The sequence below is a fragment of the Neoarius graeffei genome, chromosome 3 (genome assembly GCF_027579695.1).
Source record: "Neoarius graeffei isolate fNeoGra1 chromosome 3, fNeoGra1.pri, whole genome shotgun sequence".
Classification (NCBI taxonomy): domain Eukaryota; kingdom Metazoa; phylum Chordata; class Actinopteri; order Siluriformes; family Ariidae; genus Neoarius; species Neoarius graeffei.
In genome coordinates, this window is record NC_083571.1 from 8374907 (window position 1) to 8393582 (window position 18676).

Below are 18676 nucleotides of genomic sequence, written 5' to 3' on the forward strand. Positions count from 1 at the left end.
AACGAACTAAATTCAACACGGCTAAAAAACCGAATAGGCTGATAAGTATAATATTTAATTGCAATTAGTTGCTAATATGAGTCACAATATAAGGTTACTAAAACCGAAAACGCAATTGAATAACACGCTAATTAAGAAATAAAGCAAGTTTAAAAATGACTTCACTTCCCCTTTAAAGGTTCTGACTATAAAGTTGAATTCTGGATGATGCAAAATTTTCTATTGCTGTTGGAGTTTCGAGATGTTTCACTCCTACACACACACACACACACACTGTGTATCCTGTGTGTAAATGTTTTGCCGAGATAAAAAGCGTCCCGCATTTTATGGTTCCAGAGACTGCTGAAGCAAGTGAGTAACAATATCGCGTCACGTGACCACCGTGGGACGTGTCTGAGCTACTTTTAACCAAAACAAGTCGGCGTGGGCAAAAATAGCGGCCTTTGCTCTCCTGCCATTAGATGACGACCTTTTTCTGGACAGAGAACTAAACAGTAAAAAAAAAATTCTAGGTAGCGCTTAGCTATCTTAGCCTTAGGCCCACTTTACACGGGGACGGTCTGAAACAAAAACGCAACAGTCCGTTTTGGTTCTCACTTTTTTCTGCGTCTACACGACCATTTTCAAGGAGGAAATCTGCATCTATACGGTGACACATAAATGTGTGGAATTCAATTGGATGTGCATGCCAGGCGGCTAGATGGTGCTGTGAAAGACCTCCGCTATGTCTGCACGCATGCGCAACGTCTTCCGTCTTGTCTGATCTGCACATCTGCGCCGCGAAAACTTTGACTACTCTGGCTATGGTAAGTAAGAAAGTAAGTAAAAAAAGTAAGAGCATACTATACCCGCCTCTGTTCATTAACGGTATATGTGCAGATTCGGTATAGATGTTCGAAGGACTCCTGGACGTTTATTAAAGCTGCCAGAGCAGCTTGAAGGTCCGTTGGATCGATGTAATCAGACATGCTCTTACTTTTTTACTTACTTTCTTACTTCCCGGGCTGGCATGTACAGTATATGACATATGTATGACGTAAACGCGTACCCGACGTGAGCAGATCCGAGCAGAGTTTCGCGTATTGGGTAGTTTAGACGGATATGCAACGGGGGCTGTTTTTAACTTATCCACTCTGGAAGGCGTTTTCAATTTTTTCCGTTTTTCAGCCTCGGAAACGCCGTCCCCGTGTAGACGAAAGGCACTTCCGATAGTCGTTTTTACCCGACAGCGTCCTCGTGTAAATGGGCCCTTAGAATACATGGGTTTGACTCGGGCACGGTAGCGAGTATGGAGTTCACCGAATGTTTTGATCTTCCAGAGAAAGAAATGAGAACACAAAAGCAGGAACAGAGAAAAGATATACTGTATAAATATTTTGTCTTTTGTTTCACGGATCTATTCAACCACTAATTACATCCCAGCGACTCAAAACTCTCCAAGATTGATGCAGAGTCACAATGTTTTCCGCACGTCGCCGTCTTGCATTGTTATGCTAATTATTTAAAGCTCCTTCTTTCTGTCGGGCTGTTTGGTTGGTTTACCTCGGGAGGGAGGCAAACGGTCCCAAAATGGAGAAAAGCGACCCTCAGGACATCAAAACGATCACATCCTGTGCATCCGTATGGTATTGTTCTTGCGAGACAGAGGAAAACACCATACACAATTTAAAAAAAAAAGTGTGTGTGTGTAATAAATATATATAATATATAATATTTCAGATGGCTTTGCAGTCAGCAGCTTTAAGTAAGGTTTTGAATGCAGGACTTTACTTCATAGTGTTTAAATGTTAGTACTTTCACTTGAGTCAAAGATCTGTACATTTTGGGTTCTATTCCCAGTGCAGGGAGGAAAAAATTGTTCATTCTTTTCTGTAGTAATTTCTCACACACATTCAGAAACGCTGGAGTATTTGGTTAATTTAATCGGCTGTAATTCTCCGCCATATAACAAATCGTTTTAGAATTACTCATTCTTTCCGAGCCATCCTTTTTTTAATCCACGGCCTCTGTACTGATAACCTTCTACTCAGAACTACTGCCCACCAGGTTTCCATTTCAGCCTTCTGTCTGTGTTAATAAATATCAAGCAAGATGTTGTTGTTTTTTTTTTTTTTCTACAGTACTTCACCTTTCATCCTGCATCACAACCACCAGGTGAATAGACCTTCTTTTTGAAATATTTAATCATCAGGTGCCAGAATATAACGCGATTACTTATGCTTGAACCTCATATTAAGTGTTTTGTGTGTGTGTGTGTGTCGTTTTGTTTTTTAAAATCAGTCACCTGAGAAAATGTCTGGCAGATAAATGATGTGCTGACCTCCTGCCACTCGTTTGTTTACCTGGTTGCGATGACCTGGTCTGGTGCCATTCATATCGACCGAGAGCTGTGTCTTTTAGCTTGTTTGTCTCTTTTTTTTTTTTTTTTTTCAGGAGGAGAGAAAGAAAGACAGACAGGGAGGGAGAGAGAGTAAGAGAGGAAGCAGAGCTGCAGAGAGAGACGAGGGTTTAGACAGGAGAGATGTGCATCAGGATAACAAACGGTGATAAATCTGTCGTTTAATCAACTTTGCTAAGTTTCGTCCAAAAGCAGGTGAATGTTTTTGGTTTTTTTTTTCCTTTTTATGTTCTTATGTAAAATCGAAGCTGTGATGCGTTAACTATTTTGTGTGTGCTTTTGTAAATGCAGTTTTCTGTCTATATTGAGATGCATTTCTGCTATTTTTTTATTAGATGGTGTTAAATTGTTACAATTAAAGTGCACTTTATTGAATTACATAGTCTAAAATCAAATGAAGCTCTAAAATATTTAGAGCAAAGAAAGAAAACTGGGGGGGGGGGGGGGGGGTAGTATGTGGGACATTGGTCGTGTGCGTGTGTGTGTGTGGGAGGAGCTCAGCCGGAAGTGAGAGAGGAGGGACGGAGTGAGAGAGAGAGAGAGAGAGATTTAGTAGGAAAGAAACTCTGAGTGTGTGCACTGAAAGTCATGCCAGTTGTCTTCTTTATGTGTGTGTGTTTCCACTGTGATGTCAGGAGAGCAGGCTCGTGTTGAAGCTCCGGCTGGTGCCAGGCAGCGACGCAGGAGTGAGCTAGAGGGGTATTCAGCTACTCTCGCTTCCCTCAAGCTCTCACCCATGTACCCGGAGGAGGAGCAGCGCACAGCGGGAGGCATGTCCTCCACCGTTCACTACCTAGACGGGACGTTCGACTACACCACCACTACCACCGCCGCCACCACCAACACCAACCCCGATGCCTCAAACTCATCAGTGGACTACTACTCAGCGGCCCCAGATCTTCAAGTTGCCCCAGAGCCTCAGGATGAAAACCTGCAGCCCCTGGCTAACGGCTCCACCAGCCCCCTGGTGTTCGTTCCTTCGAGCCCGCAAGTCTCGCTGTTCCTCGGCCATCCTCCTCCAGGACAGCACACGGCTCAACAGGTCCCGTACTACCTGGAATCATCAGGAACCTCCATTTACAGGTCAGAGGGGCTTGGGGGACTCTAACAAGCTTTAACTTCTGATAGTCTGATCAATCAGACTCACATTCTGGACATGCTTTAACAACAAGGTTCAAATGGTGGGAAAAAAAACACCACATTCCAATAATCATTATATTTTTTATAAATTTTTAACTTGATACATTGACGTAAGACTCATTCTAGATTGGAGCCCAAAAGTCCGAGACCACGTAGGGAAGAAGCAAAAGAACGAAATCTGTAAGATTCTTCACGGTTTCTAGGTTGCTGTTGATGTCTAAGCAAGTTTACCATGTCGATCCTTTGTACCAAAGATCAGATTTTCCTCAAACCTTCACCCTTCTGTTGAAGCACCAATGGAAAGACACTTTTCTGGGTTTGAGCTAACATCCAACATCAGGTTAGTAGGTGCCAGTTTGAATGCATGGCGGCGTTGGAGGAAGAAGGTGTACTCTACACACCGAATACTGTACTAAAAATTTCTTTTCAAGCAAAGACGACGCCGTTTTTAATAAAATGTTGTTTTGTATTAAAAATGAAAACATTAATTTTCCACTCATGCTCAATTAGTGACCTGCTATTCGTCATTCATTTCACTTGCACCTTTTCGTATTAGTTTTACTCATGAATAACTGAACATGAAACCGATCATGATTGGGAATTTTAGACTTTTAATGTATATTCATTACTGTTAACCTGAAACAGGTGTAGTGTCGCCGCTTTAAGTTTCAGAAACGTGCATTGAAAGAAGACTGATTTTCTCTTTCTAGTACTATATATAATTTTTTTTTAAAATTAAGTCTGATTTTAATTAGCCAGGACATACCATTCCTCAAGAATAATACACTCTCAGAAAATAAACTACATTATTGTACCTTTAGTGCTACAACAGCTTGTCAGTGGACCCTCTAAGGTACTTATTTGTACCCTTTGTATACTGCTTGAGAACATATATGGACCTTTTTGGCCCTAATAGGGTTTACATTGTACCTTGGGGGACAGAACTGGACTCCTGTATACTGTAGCCCTATTTCTAACAGTGTATTGTAGCTTATATATTACTGTACTGTCAGTGCAATCAGTAAATAACATGATTTTAAGATGAATAGCTACACACTGACAGATTACAGGGTTGAAATGGTATAATCAATCAATTAACTATAAGAACTTGTATTTTTTTAAATTGTATATTTATTTATTATTAATACTGTGTTACCCTGAAGATGTGGCGTAAGACTCAGAAACCAGCATCGAAAGGCATTTAATTTGCTATTTCTTCAATTGTACAATATACAGGATACATTTTTGACTTTTTTTTAAATTAATTAATTAACAAACTCCCACTTGGAATGAACATCTATCTCTCACAACTCTGGTACGAATCTCAATACAGTTTCCAAATAATCTGCTTTGAGCGATCACTGAACTGAACATTATGGAGGAGTTTAAGGGGTTAAAATGGTGCACGATGCATTCAAACAAGCAATCACATTCATAAATAGTGAAGTTTTATTGTATATTTAAATAATATTGGCTGGCGTTGAGTGGTCTATCAGATATATTCCATTCAGCTAGCATGATACTGAACGAGTCGAAGACGAGTAGCTGAATGGAATATATCTGATAGACCATGGAAAAAAGTCAGCCATTATTATTATTATAATGCACATTCAATGGAACAATTATAGATTTTACAAAAAGTTCAAGGTGAACTGAAGTCATTTTTAAACTTGCTTTATTTCTTAATTAGCGTGTTATTCAATTACGTTTTCGGTTTTAGTAACCTTATATCGTGACTCATATTGGCAACTAATTGCAATTAAATATTATACTTATCGGCCTATTCGGTTTTTAGCCATGTTGTTGAATGTAGTTCGGTTGATTCACGGCAGGCGTCGCTTATCTGCGCGATCTTCACGAGACTTGTGCGAGACTTCGAAACGTGAAGTGTCAGCCAGGTGTCAGTGCTGCCATTTTGAAAACTGATTTCCAAACGAAGTATTGCACAAAAACGAGTTTAAATGACGATTACTGCCTACTTTTTTCAAACTTTCCTGATCGCTATCAAAACAAACAAAACTTCTGGCTTGATTACATCATTGTTCGAAAGAGGGCGCGTCTGTCTTTTGACAACGTCGGCAGATGTTGGTCACTTTGATTTCCGCTCTACGTTTGACTTCCGTCCTACGATGTCTTGCACGGGTCTCAATGAATCTCGTCTACAGCTGTTGCTTTGACATGGACTGATATATTACAGAGCATATTTCGAACACTCATAACTTGCTATGGCAGCGACAAAATAGCGATCAAAAATGCATTCCGATATTTAATAAAATGAGAAATAGAATCTCATCTCATAGAATTTTGATAAAAAAATTTGCCTTTAGTTCCCCTTTAAGAACAGGGCGGTAATTTACCAATATTGAATGCTGATTCTGATCGAATGTAATTCAATGTTCTGTCGATCCAATGTACTGTACAAAGTCAAAGTTCTAACAGTAAAAATGGTACAAGTCCAAAAAGCCTGAACAACAACCCAACTTGTATACACGCTATATCCAGGTAGACAGTTCAAGTTCAGTTACTTTTGGTCGTAGTTAATTGTTACATTGCAGTTCAAAACAAAAGGGCTTTGCTGAGTGAAGTCCTCTTGTAAAAGTCTCCGTCACTTTCCTCACCTCTAAGTAGAACTTTGATGATGCTTCCGCTATTGCGCACTCTTCCAGTTTTTCGATGTCCATTGGTATGTTTTTTTTTTCTTGTAAATATGTATGAAGAATATCCAGTGAAGTTCTGGTAGCCTTTCAGGAGTTTAATGCATCTTTCACTTTCAAAATTCTCTCTAAATCTTCTGCTTTTAATGAAGCAAACCTCACGGCCATTTTTGTTTACAAACTGTTAGTCACTTGCGAGTGCGCAAGTTTTACATCTCCGATGTGTCTCTTTTACAGTTTTTCCATATATTTAATGTGGAAGATTAAATGCATGCAGAAGTGGACAGTACCGAAGTACATTTACTTTAGTACTTAAGTACACTTCTTGAGTATCTGTACTTTACTTGAGTATTATTATTTTTTTTTTTTTGGAAACTTATGACTTCACTACATTTGAAAGACAAATATCGTACTTTTCACTCCACTACGTTTCTATCAAGGTCCTCGTTACTATGAAGCAGCTTTGAAAGTGGATGTTTTTTCTTTTCTAAAACGTGATTGGTTTTCTCACAGGTGACACTGAGTCAGCCGATCAGTAATCACTAGGGTCACGTCACGTCCATAGACTGGATAAAATCAAGTTCAATGATTTCTCAGCAGCATTATTTAACATGATCAGTTGATGGCAGAATGGAAGGAGGCGGTTCTTCCGCGGAATGAACACACCCAGGTCCATACCTCAAACCCATGTTTCAGTTTTCTGAAAGGATTAAAGATTCGTTTCGTTTTAAATGTTTGCTTTGTTTGTTGAAAATGAACCACATCACGGCCTCCAAAAACTCTCCGTCCGACCTGCGGAAGCATATTGAGGTCTGTAAACGTTTTATTCCAAGAGAAAGCTTGTAATGAAGTTGTCTGTGCTTTTAGAGCTAGTGGTAACGTTGCAATAGCTATGCAGTCTGGTTAGTCAAATGACTTTCTATGGATTTGCCCATCAAGTTGCCGTCGCCTTGTCCACAGCTAACGTCTACACTTAGCTAGTTAACTTGGACACTGTTAATTAGCATGTAAAAACAGAGTTCTGCTAACGTGAATAATGTTAACATCTGAATTCCTTTCAGAAATATGATTTGGCATAATCTTGCCAAATAAAAAATGTAGAAATATTTATTTTCTAGTAACATTAGATACCCAATATGACTGAGTTTGAAAAGAGTTTGCTAGCATGTCAGGTGGTGCGTCATTGACTAGCTAGCTTAACGTTAAACCACCATGATGGCACAGCATGTGTTCATTTTGTGAATTCACAAAATAATCCAGTCGGTTGCTTCAGAGGCATGAGGTTTTTTAAGTGTTGTGACAATAATACAACGATGCGTTGACAGAAAATGTACTTTTTTTTTTTTAAAGATATTTTTTGGGCTTTTTTCACCTTTATTGGATAGGACAGTGTAGAGACAGGAAATGAGCGGGAGAGAGAGACGGGGAGGGACCTCGGGTCGGAATCGAACCCGGGTCCCCGGATTTATGGTATTGCGCCTTATCCACCTGAGCCACGACGCTCCAGAAAATGTACTTGAGTATTTTTAAAAGCAAGTATTTCAGTACTTAAGTAAAAATTTGACTGAAGTAATGAAGTTGGGTACTTTGTCCACCTCTGAATGCGTGAAGAATATTGAGGGAAGTTTTGGTAGCCTTTCGGGTGTTCAGCGTGTCCTTCTCTTTAAATCTTCCACTTTGAATGAAGCAAACCTCACAGCCATTTTTAAAACAAACTGTTAGTCACTCGCTAGTGCAGAAGTTTTACATCTTCACTGTGTCTCTTTTCCAGTTTTTTGATGTCCATTGGTATGTTTTTCTCTTGTAAATATGCGTGAAGAATATCCAGTGAAGTTATGGTTGCCTTTCGGGTGTTCACTGCATCTTTAGTTTCGGTTTTCAGTTTATTTATTTAGTGCTTAAACCTAGCACTGAATTAACCTCATCATCTCTCTCTTCCAGCCGACAAGGAAATGATTGTGCGCATGCACAGCAGAAAAGTTTTGTCATTGGAACTTTGCACGAGCTCCGATGTATGACATTGCACGCCGTCAAGACAACACAATATTATAACAATATTGCACGCTCATTCTCTATTGGGGAGAGCGGCGTAATACACGGAGTATAAGTGATATGATAATATTGCATGCCATCAATAAACCCACTAGAAGGGAATAGAACACGTTTTTATTCTATGGAAAAAGTGGCCTGTATGTATAATAATTATTGATATTAACCTTATGATATGGATTAAGACTCGGAGATCTGCATCTCAGGATGTCTAATTTGCGATTTCTAGAACCCTTGAATGTTTTGGGTGAAAACTTTTTTAGTTTATCTGAAAATTATAAGATGAATAACTAAACAATAGGCTGAGAATTTTTATTTTTTATTTATTTATTTTTTTAAGCCTTACATAAGATATGTTTGTCCACAAAATCGTCATCGTTTGCTCACCTTTCCTCTTATTAATCTTTCATTTAGTCAGCAACAGTGCAAGGTTTCATAACTAATTCAAGACCTGTGTTCGGTTTCCTTTGTCACATCGACCACTGACTCATTTCTGTTTTAAGGTTTCACCTTTTAACCTTTCACGCTTGCCCACATATAACGTGCAATTTTTTCTACTAGTTTCGCTGACCTGTGCTTTAAGATGAATAATAAGCTGTGTGGGTGGGGTGGGTGTGTGTAGGGGTAGTTCAGCATCGAGCCATTCTACACTCTTAATAATGGCTCTATAACACTACGAACTAAATCTGTATGATCCAAATAATGAATATTTATCCAAATATTCTCATCAACTCCGCTGAAGACAATGGCTTTGGATGTTTTTCTCACATGACGGTTTCAGAGAGCTGAGACGGAACCTGTTTTGCTTTTAAACCTTGAGAAAGGAACAATATGTGAGAATAACAGGGGTGTGTGCTGGGATGATCACTTCCTGTTGGAGTACAGAGAGGAGATGTTCTATGATAAGCACACTTACTATAACAACTTCTAAATATTTCATCATAGATGTTAGGGGGAACAAAAAAAAAAACCTTTTTACACTTTAGGACTTAACTAGCTTTTATTATTTTCCTTACGTTTACTGCCTTTTTTTTTTTTTTAATTGTAACTTTTATTTATTTATTCATGCATATACATTATACACTTTCTATATTATGTTCTTCTGTTGGTCACTTCTACTGTTTTTATTGTATTTTTTTTTTAAAATCCTTCATATTTTGTTTTTTTGAGCACTTTTTTAGCAATAAATAATTTATTTATTTATTTATTTATTTATTTATAAAATGCATTTAAAAATTTGTGTGGACCAAAGTCCTACATTTAAACCAATATTTACAACCCCGATTCCAAAAAATGTTGGGATGTTGTGTAAAACGTCAATAAAAACAGAAAACTGTGATTTTGCAAATCCTTTTCGGCTGATATTCAGTTGAATATAATGCAGAGAAAAGCTATTTAAGGTTCAAACTGATTGCTTGTTTTTTGTAAATATACACTGCAACACTTTCCAAAAAAGTTGGTGAAGGGGCGTGTTTACCACGGTGTTACATCACCTTTTTTTTTTTTTTAACATCACTCAGTCAGTGTTTGGGGACTGAGGACACTCGTTTATGAATTTTTGAAACGGGTGAAATTTTCTCCCATTCTTGTTTGACTTCGGTTTCTCAACATTCCGGGGTTTCTGTTGTTGTATTTTGCTCTTCATAACGTGCCGCACACTTTCAATGGCAGGCCAGTTTAGCACCTGCACTCTCTTACTATGAAGTCATATAGTTTACACATGCTGAATGTCGCTTGGTATTGTCTTGCTGGGATTAGCAGGGACGTCCCTGAAAAAGTTCATTTGGATGGCAGCATTAATGGTGCCTTTACAGATGTGCAAGTTATCCATGCCATGGGCACTAACACAACCCCATACCATCACAAATGCTGACTTTCGAACTTTGTGGTGGTAAAAAAAAAAATCTGCATGGTCCTTTTCCTCTTTAGCCCAGAAGACATGATGTCCACGATTTCCAAAAATAATTTGAAATGTGGACTCCTCAGACCACAGCACGCTTCCACATTGCGTCAGGCTATCTCAGATGAACTCAGGCCCAGAGAATTCATCAGCATTTCTAGATGTTGTTGATATTTGACTTTCACTTTGTATGGTAGATACATCAGTGAACTATGTTGAACAACAGCTTTACAAAGTGTTCCTGAGCCCATATAGTAATGTCCTTTATACAGTCAATGTTGGTTTTTCAGTCTTGCCCCTTACGTGCAGAGATTTCTCTGGATTCTCAGAGTCTTTTGATGATGATATAGCTTGTCAATGGTGGAATCCTTAAGTTTAGAATGGAAGACTCCCGTCTCCCAAAACAAGTCCTCTACGGTCAATTGGGCTCAGGAAGAAGGGCGTGAGGGGGTCGGAGAAAACACTTGCAGGATAATCTTGAAGGATAATCTTGAACGTGTCGCAGGATGGCAAAAGGTTGTTTGTGAAGGTGTGTCCTACGTTGAACTAGAGAGACGACACAAGGAGCAAGAGAAGGCACCTCCACCAGCCACTGCTGAAAGGTAAGGTAGCTGTAAGGGCCCGGTCCCACAACACCAATAACTATAACTCTGACTATACCTGAATTTAGTTCCAGTCTGGAGTAGTCACACCACTACTATAATCCCGACTATAATATCAGTTGGTCCTCCCACTCAGGGAAATAAATGCATGCAACTTAGGCATAGTCATGGAAGTTTTTTCCAAGGAGTAGCACATTATTCTGGGTCATACTGTACAGTTTGGACTTCAAAACAACCCATGCATACACTCCGGTGGTTGATCTAATACGGATAGGTCATGGACTATGTAAATATAATAAAAAAGGATACAAAATAAGGAGTGCTTACGGATTTTAATATGGATGCTAATAATTTGCTGATTGGTCACGGACGTTTCAGTATCTTATAGATTGGTTACTGATTTCATACGGATGATGCATCACACACAAAAAATTAAGAAGTCTAAAACAAATGTTTGGACCGCCGAAGTTCATAATTAAAATATCTTACCTGCATGTATTACTGGGCCTTAATGAGTGTGGAAAATTGTGTGCCTCTCACGTTGGACTGGTCAGCCACCTTAGGGTGCACAAGTGAAGTTCAAGTGGACAATCGCACTCGTTTAAAGTGATTCCTGATGATGATGACATTGAGAAATGTAGTTCTTAAACTGTTAGACTGTTTTCCCACACGTTTTTATCCCCCGCTGGCTGAAAGGCCCGAAGGGGGATTATGTCGTGGCGATGTCAGTCCGCCCGTCCTGGGAAGGGAACTCTCCTTCTGAAATCAACTCCTCTCACAATTTTTGGAGGAATTTCACGAAACTTGGCAGGATTCTTTGTTCTATGTTGGTAATACACAGATTGTAATTTCGTTCAACTGGGTCACATTTTACCAGAGTCACAGCCCTTGATTAACAAAATTATACTTTGACAATTTCATAAGAGTGTGTTTTCCTTCTGAAATCAACTCCTTTCACAATTTTTGGAGGAATTTCACCAAACTTGGTAAAAGGCATTGTTATATGTCAGTAGTACACATAGTTATTTTGTTCAATTTGGTTGCATTTTACCAGAGTTACAGCCCTTGATTAACAACCTTGTACTTTCATAATTTCATGAAGGTGTGCTCGGCTTCTGACATCAACTTCTCTCACAATTTTTGGATGGATTTCTCAAAGCTTGGGACAAGGCCTTGTTATATGACGGTAATACGCATATTGTGATTTTAATTTTGTTTGTGAAAATTTTCCCAGAGTTTTGACTCTTGATTAAATAACTTGTACTTTGGCAATTTCATGAGGATGTACATTCTTCTGAAATCAACTCCTCTCACAATTTTCGGACAAATTTCACCAAACTTGGCAAAAGGCCAATGACCATTTGATTGATTGATTGATTGATTGATTGATTGATTGATTGATTGATTGATTGATTCCGAACAGTAAAGAAGATATATTAAAAAAAAAAAAAAACAATCATCAAAACATCGTCATAAGCAAACAGAATAGCATAGCCACAAGGCAGTAACATAATAATGTTCAGAAAGGATTAGGAAGAAGTAAATAACTTATCAAATCCTAACCCTCTATACCACCACTAATTAAATGTCACTTTCCACCATAATAAACTATATATACAAAAGAAAACAAAATCAACAAAAAAAGAAAACGTACCAACATACGAAGACATACCAACATGGTATAATATCGATCAACTCATATAGATACTTATGTTATGCATATATACACACATGCAATACATATATACAGTACATACATGTACACATACCTATAACTATACACATCCATACATACACAGACACCCATATCATAATTATGCATATTATGCTTTTTTTATATATATATATATATATATATATATATATATATCTCACACACACACACACACACACACACACACACGGATATATATATTATATAAAATGTGAGTGTATGTACCCATACCCACATATATACACTTATATTATCAATAGAATGTTATTGTAATTCCTCCTCCCTATACCTCATAAAGATCTGTTCCTTATACCTTTTTTTGAACTGGTTTATAGTTGTACATTTCATGAGCTCCACATTCAAACTATTCCATAGCTTTACTCCACAAATAGAAATACTGAACATTTTTAACATTGTCCTAGCACTGCGAATTTTAAATTTCAATTTCCCACTAAAATTATAGCCCCCCTCTCTATCTGAGAACATTGTTTGGATATTCCTTGGTACTTTATAATTCCTTACTTTGTACATTATTAAGGCAGTTTTATATTCTATAATATCCCTGAATTTTAAACATTTTGAATTTAAGAATAGTGAATTAGTATGATCTCGGTAACCAGCACACTGAATTATTCTTATAGCTCTGTTTTGAAGTATAGTTATTCTATGAAGTGAACATTTATATGTATTTCCCCGCACCACTGAGCAGTAATTTAAGTATGGTAAAACCGGGGAACAGTAAAGAATGCGGAGTGAATTATAGTCCAGGACGTGCTTAGCTTTACTCAACACAGATATGCTTCTTGATAGTTTAATTAGTATGTATTTTATATGTGATTTCCAATTAATTCTATCATCTATTATTACCCCAAGAAATGTATTATTAGAAACTCTTTCAATATCAACACCATCTACCTGTACATTTATTACCCATATATTATTTTATTATTAAATAACATGATTTTTGTTTTAGACAGATTTAATGATAATTTATTTCGATCAAACCAACTTTTTAACCTGCACAATTCTGAAGAGATTGTTTTCTAACTCATGTAAATTTGTTCCAGAACAAAACATATTTGTGTCATCTGCAAATAATACCATCTTAAATATCTTTGATACATTGCACATATCATTTATATAAAGAATACTTGGCAAAAGGCCAATGACCATTATATGGCAGTTATACACATATTGAAATTTCGTTTAATTTGGGCAGATTTTACCAGAGTTATGCCCTTGATTATTAACAAACTTGTACTTTGGCAATTTCAACAAGGTGTGCTTGCTTTCTGAAATCAACTTCCCTCACAATTTTTATCCCCCGCTGGCCGAAAGGCCTGAAGGAGGATTATGTTGTGGCGATGTCTGTCTGTCCGTCCGTCCCGGGAAGGGTACTCGCTTTCTGAAATCAACTCCTCCTCTCACAGTTTTTGGAGGAATTTCACAAAACTTGGCAGGATTCTTTGTTGTACAACCCCGATTCCAAAAAAGTTGGGACAAAGTGCAAATTGTAAATAAAAACGGAATGCAATAATTTACAAATCTCAAAAACTGATATTGTATTCACAATAGAACATAGACAACATATCAAATGTCAAAAGTGAGACATTTTGAAATTTCATGCCAAATATTGGCTCATTTGAAATTTCATGACAGCAACACATCTCAAAGTTGGGACAGGGGCAATAAGGCCCTGTCCACACGGCAACGGATTCAGGTGACTCCGATACAATTGCTTATCGTTTAGGCCTGGCGTCCACACGGCACCGGTGTTTTGGGTGCCCAAAACGCAATCTTTTTGAGAACGGGTTCCAGAGTGGAAAGATCTGGCAACATTGCCGTTGTGAAGTCATCTGGATGAGTAGAACGGATTTGTTTACGATGACGTCACAACCACATGACTGTGAGTGCTTCACGCCGGGTAGAAGTGTAACGAATATCACCAGGAAAAAGCCTTACAGAGCACTAGTGAGAGTGAAACACGAGCTTGGATATTATTATTATTATTATTATGTTCAGTGTTAGTTCACAGTAGTAATGCAAGAAGCAGAATAGTGACAGTAATAGTGAAGCAAAAACATGCAATTGTACAAACACTGCAGCTCTACAGCAAAATATTCATTTATGAAATGGTCTGATTCTTAACACCAGTAGTGCCAATGATCTTCTCATTGCGATGCGAGTTGTCAACAAATCCTATAACTTGGTTCATGAAACGTGCTTACAAAATATTTTCACTGTGAATATTTGTGTAATGGTGCAATCCCGCCAGCAAAAATAGGGGGGAAAAGGAGCGATCTCACCTCTTCAGATGTTGATTTAAGTCCGACAATATCAGGTCCATATGGCAACGCAATGCTTGCTGAAAACGATGCAATACACATGCCACACCTCTAGGGGCGCTGTAAGACGGTCCCTTCGGAGACACCAGAACAATAGAAGTAAGGACGCATGCGCATAAACTATTATGCGCGAGACTTCATATTAGCCACAAAGTCAGGAAAATCTGTTTGTAAAATTACATTATAATGACCAAATACAATGAAAAGTGTTTTTTCCAGTCTCACCTGTGAAAGGTAATCACATGTGATCTCGTTTGGACAGCAAACCTGTTGGTAAAGTTAAACGCAGCTAATCTTTATTCTCCGCTTTGACCTCTCCAAAATGGCGGCGAGGATGACACATGATTCTACGCGGAAGGCGGCGTCTTTAATGGTCCGGAATAAATTGAATGATACACGTTAATGGATTAATTTGCTGTTTCTCACCTGTGAAAGGTAATCCCATATGATCTCGTTTGGACGGTAAACCTGTTGGTACAGTTAAACGCAGCTAATCTTTATTCTCCGCTTTGACCTCTCCAATATGGCGGCGAGGATGATGTATGATTCTACGCGGAAGGCAGCGTCTTTAATGGTCCGGAATAAATTGGATTAATTTGCTCCTCTACGCCCTTTTTAAGGAATGTATTGTACTGATTGTTGCCCATTTGGACGCGATATATTTTTAAATAACATCTCGTTGCCGTTGTCATGTGGATGTAGCCTAAGAGGCTGGAAAAGTTAAAGGTACAAAAAAGGAGCAGCTGAAGGACCAAATTGCAACTCATTAGGTCAATTGGCAATAGGTCATTAACATGACTGGGTATAAAAAGAGCATCTTGGAGTGGCAGCGGCTCTCAGAAGTAAAGATGGGAAGAGGATCACCAATCCCCCTAATTCTGCGCTGACAAATAGTGGAGCAATATCAGAAAGGAGTTCGACAGTGTAAAATTGCAGAGTTTGAACATATCATCTACAGTACATAATATCATCAAAAGATTCAGAGAATCTGGAAGAATCTCTGTGCATAAGGGTCAAGGCCGGAAAACCATACTGGGTGCCCGTGATCTTCGGGCACTTAGACGGCACTGCATCACATACAGGCATGCTTCTGTATTGGAAATCACAAAATGGGCTCAGGAATATTTCCAGAGAACATTATCTGTGAACACAATTCACCGTGCCATCCGCCGCTGCCAGCTAAAACTCTATAGTTCAAAGAAGAAGCCGTATCTAAACATGATCCAGAAGCGCAGACGTCTTCTCTGGGCCAAGGCTCATTTAAAATGGACTGTGGCAAAGTGGAAAACTGTTCTGTGGTCAGACGAATCAAAATTTGAAGTTCTTTATGGAAATCAGGGACGCCGTGTCATTCGGACTAAAGAGGAGAAGGACGAACCAAGTTGTTATCGGCGCTCAGTTCAGAAGCCTGCATCTCTGATGGTATGGGGTTGCATTAGTGCGTGTGGCATGGGCAGCTTACACATCTGGAAAGACACCATCAATGCTGAAAGGTATATCCAGGTTCTAGAGCAACATATGCTCCCATCCAGACGACGTCTCTTTCAGGGAAGACCTTGCATTTTCCAACATGACAATGCCAAACCACATACTGCATCAATTACAGCATCATGGCTGCGTAGAAGAAGGGTCCGGGTACTGAACTGGCCAGCCTGCAGTCCAGATCTTTCACCCATAGAAAACATTTGGCGCATCATAAAACAGAAGATATGACAAAAAAGACCTAAGACAGTTGAGCAACTAGAATCCTACATTAGACAAGAATGGGTTAACATTCCTATCCCTAAACTTGAGCAACTTGTCTCCTCAGTCCCCAGACGTTTACAGACTGTTGTAAAGAGAAAAGGGGATGTCTCACAGTGGGAAACATGGCTTTGTCCCAACTTTTTTGAGATGTGTTGTTGTCATGAAATTTAAAATCACCTAATTTTTCTCTTTAAATGATACATTTTCTCAGTTTAAACATTTGATATGTCATCTATGTTCTATTCTGAATAAAATATGGAATTTTGAAACTTCCACATCATTGCATTCTGTTTTTATTTACAATTTGTACTTTGTCCCAACTTTTTTGGAATCGGGGTTGTATGTCGGTAACACGCAGAATGTAATTTCGTTCAATTCCGTCACATTTTCCCAGAGTTATGGCCTAATTTCCAGTGGGGATATTGTGCTCTCGGAGCATTCTTGTTCACAAAGTGGTGAACCTCGCCCCATCCTTGCTAGTGAACAACTGAGCCTTTCCAGTTACCAAAGAACCTGTTTCCATGTAGAATGTTTCAAACTGGTGGTTTTTTCAGCTTCCACAAATTTCCCAGTCTTTTATTGCTCTTGTCCCAACTTTTTTGGAACGTGTCGCAGGCAGCAAGTTCAGAACGAGTGTATATTTCCAAAAAAACAATCAAGTTTATCAGTTTGAACATTTAAATATCTTGTTTTTGTGTTCTATTCAATTGAATATAGGTTGAAAAGGATTTGCAAATCATTGCATTCTGTTTTTTATTTACGTTTTACACAGTGCCTGAAGTCTTTTTAATTAACCATCTGAATAATTTATTTATACTTATTGTTTTCACATGAATGTAGCAGTTTACATAAAGCAAACTAAACACCTTTTAACTATTCTGTTATATTTAATGATTTATTTTTTTCCCATTTACTGCGTCTGAGGTACAGTGGTGCTTGAAAGTTTGTGAACCCTTGAGAATTTTCAATATTTCTGCATAAATATGACCTAAAACATCATCAGATTTTCACACAAGTCCTAAAAGTAGATCAAGAGAACCCAGTTAAACAAATGAGACAAAAATATTATACTTGGTCATTTATTCATTGAGGAAAATGATCCAATATTACATATCTGTGAGTGGCAAAAGTATGTGAACCTCTAGGATTAGCCGTTAATTTGAAGGTGAAATTAGAGTCAGGTGTTTTCAATTAATGGGATGACAATCAGGTGTGAGTGGGCACCCTGTTTTATTTAAAGAACAGGGATCTATCAAAGTCTGATCTTCACAACACATGTTTGTGGAAGTGTATCATGGCACGAACAAAGGAGATTTCTGAGGACCTCAGGAAAAGCGTTGTTGATGCTCATCAGGATGGAAAAGGTTACAAAACCATCTCTAAAGAGTTTGGACTCCACCAATCCACAGTCAGACAGATTGTGTACAAATGAAGGAAATTCAAGACCATTGTTACCCTCCCCAGGATTGGTTGACCAACAAAGATCACTCCAAGAGCAAGGTGTGTAATAGTCAGTGAGGTCACAAAGGACCCCAGGGTAACTTCTAAGCAACTGAAGGCCTCTCTCACATTGGCTAATGTTCATGAGCCCACAATCAGGAGAACACTGAACAACAATGGTGTGCATGGCAGGGTTGCAAGGAGAAAGCCACTGCTCTCCAAAAAGAACATTGCTGCTCGTCTGCAGTTTGCTGAAGATCACGTGGACAAGCCAGAAAGCTATTGGAAAAATGTTTTGTGGACAGATGAGACCAAAATAGAACTTTTTGGTTTAAATGAGAAGCGTTATGTTTGGAGAAAGGAAAACACTGCATTCCAGCATAAGAACCTTATCCCATCTGTGAAACATGTGGTGGTAGTATCATGGTTTGGGCCTGTTTTGCCACATCTGGGCCAGGACGGCTTGCCATCATTGATGGAATAATGAATTCTGAATTATACCCGTGAATTCTAAAGGAAAATGTCAGGACATCTGTCCATGAACTGAATCTCAAGAGAAGGTGGGTCATGCAGCAAGACAACGACCCTAAGCACACAAGTCGTTCTACCAAAGAATGGTTAAAGAAGAATAAAGTTAATGTTTTGGAATGGCCAAGTCAAAGTCCTGACCTTAATCCAATGGAAATGT

General features: G+C 38.6%; 2 protein-coding genes across 5 annotated transcripts in view; both read left to right on the forward strand.

Moving 5' to 3' along the window:
• armt1 (acidic residue methyltransferase 1) overlaps positions 1-18676 on the forward strand; it is a 92986-nt gene that overhangs the window by 52228 nt on the left and 22082 nt on the right. The gene's annotated exons all lie outside the window — the stretch shown is intronic.
• The window catches only part of esr1 (estrogen receptor 1), a 78107-nt gene that overhangs the window by 21124 nt on the left and 38307 nt on the right, over positions 1-18676 (forward strand). For 2 of the 4 annotated variants that reach the window (XM_060916349.1, XM_060916348.1), the window contains exon 1: positions 3027-3481. In XM_060916349.1, the coding sequence (XP_060772332.1) occupies positions 3027-3481 (455 nt within the window). Of the gene's footprint in view, positions 1-2120; positions 2155-2433; positions 2594-3026; positions 3482-18676 lie in introns of those variants that run through there. The other 2 variants (XM_060916350.1, XM_060916352.1) reach the window with 2 other exon arrangements.